The sequence below is a fragment of the Dreissena polymorpha genome, chromosome 10 (assembly GCF_020536995.1).
Source record: "Dreissena polymorpha isolate Duluth1 chromosome 10, UMN_Dpol_1.0, whole genome shotgun sequence".
Classification (NCBI taxonomy): Eukaryota; Metazoa; Mollusca; class Bivalvia; order Myida; family Dreissenidae; genus Dreissena; species Dreissena polymorpha.
The window spans coordinates 26106735-26119509 of NC_068364.1; the positions used below are offsets into that span (position 1 = coordinate 26106735).

Sequence of the window (12775 nt, forward strand, 5' to 3'; positions counted from 1 at the left end):
TTGGAATTTTCCCTTGCTTTTCAAATATAGTAAGCGCAGACATGTCAAAGTTCACAGATTATTACATTTATTAATATCAAAAGTGGCGATTACATGTTCTGGGGTATTTTGAAAAGGTGCACAGGTCAGATCCTATTTACAGTTGTCTTAATTGATTTTGTTTACTCGTTTTATTAATTAAGATCAAGATAAAAAACATGGAGAGTAAGTTGGTTACTTTTCCCTTGTTCTTTTTCGAATAAGGAATAAGGAACAGGTCATCATTCCTTATTCAACCTTAACATATTTAATACAACGTTTTTAAGAAAATAAGTCATACAATTCTTAAGTAAATATATACTTACTAACTGTAATATCTTTACTTTTATGTATTAAGTTACAAATTCACGTTTTTTCTTCGCTTGCACAAATAAAATCTTGTTTAAACCGTCATTTTCTACTCAATTGCTTATTCACATAAAAAAATTAGGCATATAACATGTTGTTGTTTTCATTTATTTGATAAAACATGCATTCAGTACATTTCAAAATGTTCGTTTTTATTAATAATATAATTCATTTTTTTGCGTCTTAATAAGTAAAAAATTAACCAATTCCTTATTCAAGCCGAATAAGGAACTGGCATTTTCTTACTTAAACAACACTTAAATTGATCCAAAGTGTACCACATACCAATAAACATTATTGTATTTATATGTAAGATATTTAAAATATTTACTGCAATACATTTCTACTTAATTTAACTGAATGATAGTTCCATATTCGGTTTGAATAAGGAATAATGAACAGTTTTTTTTAATTCTTTATTCAAATCGAATATGGACAACTGGAATTCTCGTAATTTAATAAATTCAAATGAACAGACTGAGACAAATAAATCAATCAAAATCATTATAAATGTAAGTTGTTTGTCGAAACTATGTATTGAAATACATTTTTACTTGGTTTAATTTTATGACTACAGAGTTCCTTATTCGGTTTGAAAAAGGAGTAAGTAACTTGTTCCTTATTCATTATTCAAATCGAATAAGAATTTGGTATTTTATAACTAAACAAATACATTAAAAAAGCATTGAATAAATGAAAATCATGTTTAATGTAGGTTTGCTATCAAAATAATGAAGTGCAGTACATTTCTTCTTAGTTTCATTAAATCGTAAGTCAGTTCCTTATTCGGTCTGAATACGGAATAAGCAGCTGGATCCTTATTCCTTATTTAAATCGAATAAGGAACTGGCATTTTCTTACTAAATCAATAATTAAAATGAACCCAAAATGCTAAAAATTAATGAAAATCATTGTAAATGTACGGTAGGTATCACAATATAGCTTGCAGTAAATTTCTATTTATGGTGTTTTTATTTTATTGATAACCCAGTTTCTTTTTCGCGACTGAATAAGGAAACAGTAGCCAGTTGTATTAACCTCGGAAAACTTGACTGGTTACCGACGAGACCAGGGCCATTGTTTTGGTTCCTACGACCTTTGATCGTGCGCAAATGTTGAAGGTCGCCGGATGTACCGTTTGCATCTAATAGGGAAAAAACGCTATCGAAGATCAAGTATTTGCATAAAAACACTCAATTTCAGCGGCATACGATTGTTTTTTGTTTTTTTCAATAAAAAACATAATACAGTGGCATCTCGACGGAACGTTCTAGTCTTCTAACGGAACCTTGGCCGCTGCTTCCGGTACAGTCTGGCTTTTATGGTGACGTCTGTGACGTCGCACTGACGACACCACTGTTCGAAATATTTGCATTCGGAACAAAAACAGAACGCAGCTGCTGCACTTAGTTCAGCGATAGACTGTTACCGTCGAGGTCATCGCAGTTTTGTAGATCCCTCGGTCAATAATCGGGTGCCGAGTTTGAATTTCACCGGATGTACCGTTGGCCTGTATTAGCGAGAAAACGCGTAATCGCACAAATCTATGAAGAAAACACTATAACAGCAAATATGTACGCAGGTGTTTAAATTATTTAAAAAAAAATATTGAGGCATGTTGATTAAACTTTAAAGTTAACTTGATGCACGCTGCTTCCGGTACAGCCTTTCTTTCATGGTGACGCATTGAAATCGGTTTACATCATTGATCATATCCCCTCTTAACAGTTTATGTATGATAATGGAAAAGGACCAATTGAACATGTCTAGGATTCAGCTATCGGATAGTCTTCTCCAAAGGTTAGGGTCAGAAAAGACTTCAAGAACTGTCTCAGTTATATAAATAACACGTCTTATTTGAGACATCTCCAATTATAACGAATATAAATCTGTGCTATGCGAGCATGATCCAAATTTAAGTATCCGAAATTATGGCCTCCGTATAAAGAATTAGTGTTAAGTAAGTTCCTTATTCGGAAGTATGTATTTCAGACGATCTCTTTCGGAAATTTTATTTTTTAGATGTGGTGTGTGTTATTTAATCTTCATTGTTTTATATGGAAAGTACCTGTAACACTTCTGCTGTATATTTTAATTCGCGATGAACGCTAAAAACTAGCATTTTCAATACGATAAGACACTGGCATTTTCGAACTCAAACATAAATTAACAGTATCAAAACATTACTAAATGTAAATGATGTTCAGGATATATGTAAGTTTAAAATAAAAAATACTAATTGCAATACATTTCAACCTAGTTTTATTTAATGGTAAACCAGTTCCTTATTCGACTCGAATAAGTAACTGGGATTTTCTTCTTAAACAAATAATTAAAATGAACCAAAACAACAAATGCATCTATGACAAGCATTTTAAATGTAGGTTGAGTATCAAAAACAATCATTGCAGTACCACTATACACATTTTTATTTAATGATAACCTAGTGCCTTATTCGATTTGAAAGAGGAATACGGAACTGGTTCCTTATTCCTTATTCGAATTTACTAAGGATTTGGCATTTTGTAACGAACAAATATATTCATATGAACCTTTATATGACTTAAATAAGAAATAAGGAATTGTTTTCTTTGTCCTTATTCAGTCGCGAAAAGGAACCTGGATTATTAATAAATCCAAACATGTTGAACTGTGCTAGATTGCATTTTTTTATATCGCATAAATGTAAAATAATGTTATATTCTTGAGGTTTTGTTTATGTGAAATTAGTATTCGAATTAGAAAATGCCGGTTCTGTTTAAAAAAGAAATCATATGCAAACGCGAAGGAGAAAAGAGAATATGTAACGTAAGACATAAAGTAAATGTATTCGGTTTATGTTTTGCTTATTTACTTAAGAATTCTATGCATTATTTTTCCTTAAAACCATATATGAAATATTTTTTTTATTGAATAAGGAATAATGAAATGTTTTTTATTCCTTATTGAAAAAAGCTATAATTCACTAGAAAAAAGAAACCAACTTACTCTCTTTTAATATTTTTTATTAAATTATAGCATTCCTATTATGTAAATATTCATAAGTAGGCGATATTAGCAACTTATGTGTTTAGTGCAAAACAAAATATAAAACAAACTGGTACAAAAAGCATTTATTTTCGTAGCCTTGATATATTGCTGCCTTCATTATTTATACGGCAAAGGCACATTCTCGGTTGTCCTTTATTAAATTAAACATGAATATGTGTCAGACAAGAGTGCCGGACAAGTAAGATAGGTATGTAATTATAACCCGTATGTACCTTTTAAAATGTTACATGAACGGATTTATTACATAATAAGTATTCTTAGAAAAAATAATATTTTTAAAATAACAAAACCTAATGATGTAATGGGGGATATAAACCGATTAATCGGATTTTCTTGCGATTTAAACGGTGTTTAAAAAAAGGACTTGTGAAGATTTATTAAGTACCTTTGCCCGTGGTTATGTATACGTTGGATTTTATTACGATTATTATTCGATATTTACAGGTCAATTCGAACGAGTTCATCCTACACACTGACATGTTTGTGCATTTATTTTTTATTTATTTAAAGCTATCATACACAACAATCGAATCAAATATACACAAGAAAGTTTGACGCATTTAAATATCTGACGTGCAGTGAAGTAATTGCATGTTTTACTTCCACGTCCGTTGGAAATGTTCGCTCTGAAAGCCACGTTCTCATTGATGCAGGTTTTGATATGGCTTGCATTAAACCGGAAAACATACATTATACGTGGATGTAGATTTATTAAATGTCATGGTCAATGTTTTTTGTTTTACTCCATGTGCTTTCAGTTGGCAAGGTAATTGTTCTTGCGTATTGGGATTGGAATTCCAAGCCAAAGTCGAATTCCTTGTTCTCTATTGGATATTTCATCTTTGGCAAGTATCAATCTTAGGTTGAAAACCCAGCTTGGTATTAGACATTCAAACTATTGCGAATAAAAAGACAGGTTAAAATACCATGATGTGTACAAGGTATTCTTAATTTTGCGAATATCAAGATAGGGTCGAATTCCCAGCATGTTAGTGGGTATGTTTGCGAATTCGAGTCGAAATTCCAACTGTATATTGAATATTCGGGCTAATTCAAATATATAGCCATGATAAAATATCGTGTACCCTAGCTAAATGGAATACCGTGCTTAGATCGAATATCGAGCAAATACGTGAAAAGAACATCATTTAAAAAAAAGTTGTAATATTAGTATTATTATTATTATTATTAGTAGTAGTAGTAGTATTATTATACCGGATTTATATAGCTCCCTTTTCATGCATGTAGGAGTGCACGTTCAAAGGCGCTATACAGTGTAGATTCTAAACAGACATTTCATTAGACTGTGTTATTCAGGCAATTTACAGAGGGGTGCTTGCCTGTATCCGTGGTTGTTTTGTGTTGCGACTAATTCCTACATAGTGATGATATATTTTAACTAGCATGTCAACTGTGTGTTTGTCAACATTTGAGTTCGTTTTTTGGACATGTTAAATAGGAGTTATAGTGCTTTTTAGAAGTATACCAACATGCGTTGACTTGTTTCGCACCTTAAGCTAAATATTTATCTGCTACTACTACCCGAGTGATGAAATTTTACAAACTTAATAGCCAGCATGCGATTTTAACAGCTCAATATTTCAGGTTTCCGTTTTTTTTACTCGAAATAAAAGCCCTTCGTGTACCAAATGTTGTATTGTTTACCTTATATCACGCCTAACTTATAATTTGTTGCGGCCTTAGGTATAAAACTTTAAAACATATTTACAAGCATGGGAACTTAGGCATCTGGGTAGTTTGAGTACTGAGACGAATTTTGATTGTGGCGACATCCGTTTTTTGAGGACACTTTTTTGTTTCGACGTGACGTTCATGTACCGAGTTGATATGCAAAACGACTTTATATTTTATTGGTAGAGTAAGATATTAGCAAATTAATTGTTTTTTATTATAATAACTTTAATAGCATTGCTATTTAAAATTGAAAAACAAAATTGAATTTGTTAAAAAGTGCGCTCCAAAGTTTTGCTTATTTTTTCTACGTGCGATAATAAAACTACCGTCTGTTAAATAAAATGTGCCTCAAGGTGGTAATATATTCATAGAATATTGGTTCTTATTTTCAAGTGAAATGCTTGTGAATATGTTGATTGATATTTCACTGTTGTGTTTTCCTTTTTATTTTATCGTCAGCATCCACTCTTCATGGCCCTCATTGCACATAATTTATGCAAGGCGGTGAAAAAGCAAACAGACGATAATGTTCTAATTGCCGAAATGGAAAAAGAGTTGAGGTAGGGTTCTATACAGTTCTCCGGCCATGCACATGAATAACGTAAATAAAATACAAGTGAATAATTTTAAAACATATCCATGATGAATAAAAGCAAATGCAAAGCAAATAGTTATGATATTACATTTGTATAGGAAAACCACTTTAAATCCAGGTGACGATTTCAATAGTATGTATTGAGACTTAAGTTTATGCAGAGATGTTCATACATGGTGGCGCTTCTGGTCTGTCATGAACATCGTTATTCATAATGCCTTCCATACCCGAAAACTCCACGCTGAGCATAAAATGACTTGGTGTGGGAAGCAGAATGACAAGTACATGTAAAATTGTAAACAAATGATCTAGCTAGAATAATTAAGAGACGGTTCTACACAAAACATGACGAACGTTTAACAGACAGTCGAGATGATGGGTGAACTTAGCCACCCTCGGAAACCCGATATGATGTGAAAAGTTGAACATGCTTGGAAAATGTTCCGATAAATGTTTGCTGAATTTCGGTAGGGTAAGTAAATCCAGTTCTATAATTGTTTAAAGGCATTTTTGAATTCAATTATCTTTTGGTATATGCAAATGAGGTATTATCATGTATGTTAGAAAAATCCAGGTTATTTTTATTCAGGATTTATTGTAATATGGCTATTTGAAGTCGATGATGCAGTGATTTGTCCCCTATTAATCTACGACTTTTTTAAAGGTATGCCAGTGAAAACGTGTTTGCACCGAAAATGATATAAACCAATGTCCCCCGAATATCATACCCGCCAGGGTTTCTTAAACAAATGGTATTGGTGGAGAAATTCGACTTTACATTCAACATGTTGATGAAAAAATGATATGACCCGGTGCAGTGCCAAAGATGTCAAGATATGACAGAAGTGCAGTTCATTAATAAACTTAAAAGCTCACTATTACAGTTGATAAATGCCCACTCTAAAATCGTGTCATGTAATTCAAATGCTGCCAACCAGTGATTTAAATGCATGTTTGCAAACGTTTAATACAATGAGATTAAATATGTCAACATAGTAATGGACGAATAATATGAGGTTTACACCAGTTAATAATATGTGAACATACTATTTATTTAAAACCATTGGACATAATTACGATAACTGATAATAAATATGAGCTCGCGTGTTGGTCAGCTAATGTTCGAGTAAACATGTACTTTTTCGTGTCCAATGTTTCAAATTGATAATGTATTTATGTAATAACTGATGAAACTATGTTTTAAAAATATGTGAGCCGGCTGAAGTCCAAACATCTCGAAAATGTATACATGATCAGCTTGTGTGCGTACGAACTTGGCAAGTAAACAACCATATTTATTAATTTATATGTAGTATATATGTATATTGAATCATTTTTATTCCGAAAATGTTCAGCGTTTTCCTTTCATCAGTAAATCTAGCACTTGAGTCCCTAAATAATGTCAGAATGTATAAACTTTCATAAGGTCTATTTTCTATGGCAGTCAATGGGTATGGAACAATTAAGGGAAACCAGTGCAAGTGTTCAGGACATTATGTGTTTCTACGTAAGAGTATCATTTGCTCCATAATTAGTTCACACAGTAACCAAATAGTAAGTATGTAAAGTCTCAGTGCAAGAAAGAAGAATGCAAAGCGCATAAATCAGCTATAATAGTGAGCTTTTAAATTTATAAATGAACTGCACTCCTGTTGTATCTTGACATCTTTGGCACTGCACCGGGTCATAGCATTTTTTCAACAACATGTTTAATGTAAAGTCGAACCTCCCCAACAATACGAATTTGTGAAAGAAACCCTGGCGGATATGTTACTCGGGAGACATTGGTTGATATTATTTTCGGTGCAAAAACTTATTTACTGGCATGCCTTTAAAGAAATTTGTAAATAAAGTGCTAAATAGGGGACAAATCACTGCATCATTGACTTCAAATAGCCATATTTTAATTAATCCTGAATAATAATAACCAGGATATTTCTAACATACATGATAACATCTCCTTTGCATATACCAAAATATATTTAAATTCAAAAATGCCTTTAAATAATTATATAACGCGACTTACTAACCCTAACGAAATTCAGCAAAATGTATCGGAAACTTTTCACAGCACGTCCAACTTTTCACATCATATCGGATTTCCGGGGGTGTTAGCAAGCTATTCGTTCTATAATTAAGTAAGCAATTATTTTGGTCAATGGTAGTATTCGAGTACAGATTAACACAAAAACGTATATGTTTCATTCGTAGCCAGATAAAGATGAAAAAAAATGCGTTGGCGTAGTTTTCTGATGTGAGTGGTACTGAAAATATAACGAAATCAGATGCTATTAAATCTCATCAGCATGCTTCTTACAAATTTCAGCTTAAATGCTTATTAATGATAATATTGTCTTGTTACAAATTGCAACAAGATACCTTTTCATATGTATTTATAGGTAAATATCTTTAATGGCCAGTCGCAAATTTAAAATTATGTAAATAAAGTTTACTTCACTCCTGTTGTTATTTTTTACACGTTCTTTCTGCGCAAAATGCACTATTATGTTAACGAAATAAAACACATCAATTTTGAACATATCGTCAACGATCGGATAGCGTTGCCGTAAAGACAGCTTGTTTGTGTTCGTTCATGTATGGTGACGAAAAGATAAATCTTTAAAATGTGTGAACTAAAATAAAATTAGCTATCGAAAACATACGCCTTTAATGAAGAAAATGTTCAAAGCTTTAGGATGCCACAAAAAGTATTTTACGTGCCGATTGTTGGTATTCGGATGTGATTTGCCGTGCTTTGCTAAAACAAAATATTTTACTGAATGTGCGTTGAATGTCCCTTAGTTTCGAAACAATTGTTGATTTTTAAAAGTATCGATGACTATTATTATGTATTCGCAAATTAAGTGTTGTCATAAGTGAAACAATGTATACCAATTAGACATAATGTATACTTTTTTTGACACACGTTTTCATTAGGGAGTGGACTACTACGGCTATAGAATTTCTAGACAAATGCTACCAGGATGGAGATAAACCCACATACGACCATCTGAAAATGGCCATGCCTTTTTGGAATGAGAGATCATGCCTAGATTTGGCTGTTGATTCGAGAAACATGGAGGTCCTGGCCCAACAAGCTTGTCGAAATCTAGTTGACGATGTCTGGAATGGGCAATGTACGGATGACAAGTTAAACCAGGTAATTGACTTAAAACGTTTTTATTTTTAATTAATTAACCAAAATAAATACAAACTATGTAAACACTTTCTATATTTGTATCACGTTTTGAATACCGTCGAATCGTGTTTGATTTTTAAACGGTATTTATTTAGGTACACTCTGTATTTAATATACTTTGCTATACCTTTTTGACTTCTTTGCGTATATAAAACGTTGTGTATATTATTGAATATATATTTCAATAAGGATAGTTTAATGGCAATACGGTAACTCATCATAGTCTTTTGGGCGAACATACATGTTACATGTAAACTTTATATAGAAAATGTCGCGTTATAATCGACAAAACAATGCATGGACCATTAATTCAACTGTTCACCTACCACGCATGTACCCAAAAATTACATTTGCTATATCTATAGACGCATAATAAGTATCAGGGACAGTGTTCTAATACTTACGTTGCTATTTCGCAATCTATCTTCAATTTGAACAACTTCCGTTTCATCCTGTTTCAACGTCAAAAGCCATCGTCAAACAAAGACTTGAACAAGTCATCTTTGAACAAAATCGAGGCTCCGGAAAGGAATACGGTATGTTATGATACATGTGGTTGTAAACAAATAGGCACAGTGTAGCCTGTGAGTGTGTGTGTGTGTGTGTGTGTGTGTGTGTGTGTGTGTGTGTGTGTGTGTGTGTGTGTGTGTGTGTGTGTGTGTGTGTGTGTGTGTGTGTGTGTGTGTGTGTGTGTGTGTGTGTGTGTGTGTGTGTGTGTGTGTGTGTGTGTGTGTGTGTGTGTGTGTGTGTGTGTGTGTGTGTGTGTGTGTGTGTGTGTGTGTGTGTGTGTGTGTGTGTGTGTGTGTGTGTGTGTGTGTGTGTGTGTGTGTGCGTGCGTGCGTGCGTGCGTGCGTGCGTGCGTGCGTGCGTGCGTGCGTGCGTGCGTACGTGTGTGTGTGTGTGTGTGTGTGTGTGTGTGTGTGTGTGTGTGTGTGTATGTGTGTGACTTTGAAGTAGGATATCTGGATGATATGATGCTCTTGCTTTAGTGGAAGAAATAAACTTTTACCGAGACTTCTGTGCGAACGTACAAAGGGAATATTTGAACTTTCTAAAAATGTTCGCCTTTAAACGCGTGGTACATGCAATTGATGTTAAGTGATTTTAGTGTATTGAAGAGTGCACATGTTGACACTTAAAGCTATGCGCAACATAAAAGGATTTAAACATCAATATAACGTTATTGCAAACAATAACTTTTGTAAAATAACAAAAAAATAGAGAATCTGTGTTATCAAGTTCGTTGATGATACGCGAAATGTACGTAATTTAGAACATGTAAGTTCCATACAAAGTTGATGATTTGGATCTTATATAATACATTCAATAAATATTGGCGTGGTCTGTATTGATAATGCATTCGGGTTATTTTCTCTTAATTATTCCTTTCATCTAGTGAAACTATAATCGGAAGTCTGTACTGAATAATAAAATATGATATCACACACATTTTCCCAATGTTAATAATGAGTAATCCACAAATTCGATTTGATTTTTCTATAGACACATAATAAGTATTAGGCGCAGTGTAACAATACTCAAATATATTGCATGTAATCCAATTATTTATAACTGTCAATTTAGATGAAGCTTCCCTTAATGTTTAATGCGTTATTTAGTTACAAACAAAGATGTTGTTTTTATGTAAAGCTTCATGTTTACACTATGAAATTTTACGATCGAAACGACGTGCTTCAACTCGTTTTTTTCTCAAAATTTAATTAACAAAACAAATGTACAAACATGTATACATGCTTCATGCGGCTTGCAACAAAGCCGATATATAGCATACGTTCGAATACACATAAAGCCTCAGCATTTGTCATGCACTTTAAACCATATTTGTTTTAAACAAAGTAGTGATCGGGTTGGTTGTTTTCTTTAAAACAAAGTACCGTAATTTCACTATCTAACTTCATTTGATCAATCCTTACGTTGCTAATTCGTAATCTATCTTCTAAGTCGAATGGCGTTCGTTTCATCTTGTTTCAGAGACAGAGGCCATCGTCAGACACAGACTTAAACAAGTTCTCCTTGAACAAAATGCAGGCTCCAAAATGCAAATTCGTGTACAATGCGGTATGTTATGAACCATCTGGTTTTAAACAAATATACACAGTGTAGCATGTGATAGAAAATGCGTATATATATATATATATATATCCACAATTACGACGCACAAATACACAAATATATATACTATATATATATATATATATATATATATATATATATATATATATATATATATATATATATATATATATATATATATATATATATATATATATATATATATATATATATATATATATATATATATATAGTATATATATGTGTGTATTTGTGCGTCGTAATTGTGCATACGAAGGTTTACGATTAAGATCATTTTGCAAGCTTAATTGGTTTTTTGTCATCGGCTTTATAAAATCAGATTCATATCGATACTACTGCTGTATCGTCTCAAAATTGACTGGTCTTCGCATATTTATAAAACCAAGCAGTCCAAAATAACTTACAACCACATACATTCTAATTTTGTTTTACATGTTTCGCAAACAACATTCAACACATAATTGAGAACAATACACATCACATAAAATGCAATATAAACTTTTACCGAGACCTGTTCGCGAACGTACAAACGGAATATTTGAATTTTATTAAAAATTGTTGTCTTTAAACTTGTGATACATGCATTTGATGTTAACATGATTTTGATGTATTGAAGATGCTCATGTTTACACTTAAAACTGTGCGCATCATAAAAACGTCGATAAAACATAATTGCAAACCATAACATTTGTAAAATAACAAAAAAATGAGAAGTTGTATTATCAAGATCGTTGATGATACGCGAAATGTACATAATTTAGAACATGTAAGTTCCATACAAAGTTAATGATTCGGATCTTATATAATATTTTCAATATATATTTTCGTGGTCTGTATTGATAATCCATTCGGGTCATTTTCTCTTAATTGTTCCTTTTATCTAGTAAAACTATATTCGAAAGTTTGCAGTGAATAATCAAAATATGATATCTCACATATTTTGCTCAATCTTAATTACGAGTAAACGATTGCAAGTTTCCAATCGTTATTAACGGCCTAATAGCAAATTGTAAAGGTATCAATATCATATATCAATATTGCATTAATTTAAGAAAGGAAATGGTGTTGTTTTATCATACGATTTGAATGCTTTGTAGAATTCAATGTATTAACATTGGAATTTATTTCTTGGTTGTCCTCATCGTCAGCTTAATTATAGTTGGCAAAATATCGAATATGTAATAAATTTGGTAATTTATTACTTAGTCATAAAATTGACCTTCATTATTGAAATATATATATAGAGTTTTATAGAGGATATGTGTTGAATTCAGTGCAAGATCGTATTATTAGTTCATGATAAGTCATTTACATCTTTTGTTTGCGAGTGGTGGATAATAACGAAATAATAAAAAGAGGTTAAGTTCAATGCGTATGTACCATAGATTTAAAAACTGTTCAAATCTTGATCAAGCGTAATTACATATCTTGCATTTTGATGTCTTTAATATAACGTTATATGACCACAAACTGATTTCACCGCTGATGTATGAAATAAGTGCTCTAGTTACTGCATCCTTGAAAATATGTTATAGTTTTAATGAATGTTATAACTTTTCAATTATTGAATAGGTCATCGTGGTTATTTACGTATTGGTTGGGGCTATCTACCTTTTGTTTCGAAACCAGTCCAACAATAGGTCAACTAAAATCTAGTAGCACTAAGCTGAAATGAAATGATAAAACCCTATAGGTTCGCTCGAGCAAGAATGAAATGACAACGTTATAATGTA

General features: G+C 32.2%; 1 protein-coding gene across 2 annotated transcripts in view; it reads left to right on the top strand.

Annotated features, from left to right (window-relative positions):
* The window catches only part of LOC127847373 (transient receptor potential cation channel subfamily M member 7-like), a 156678-nt gene that overhangs the window by 116013 nt on the left and 27890 nt on the right, over positions 1–12775 (top strand). Inside the window, exons 22-25 of one of the 2 annotated variants that reach the window (XM_052379239.1) lie at positions 5593–5693; positions 8666–8888; positions 9398–9463; positions 10920–11006. In XM_052379239.1, the coding sequence (XP_052235199.1) occupies positions 5593–5693; positions 8666–8888; positions 9398–9463; positions 10920–11006 (477 nt within the window). The remainder of the gene's footprint in view (positions 1–5592; positions 5694–8665; positions 8889–9397; positions 9464–10919; positions 11007–12775) is intronic. The other variant, XM_052379240.1, reaches the window with a different exon arrangement.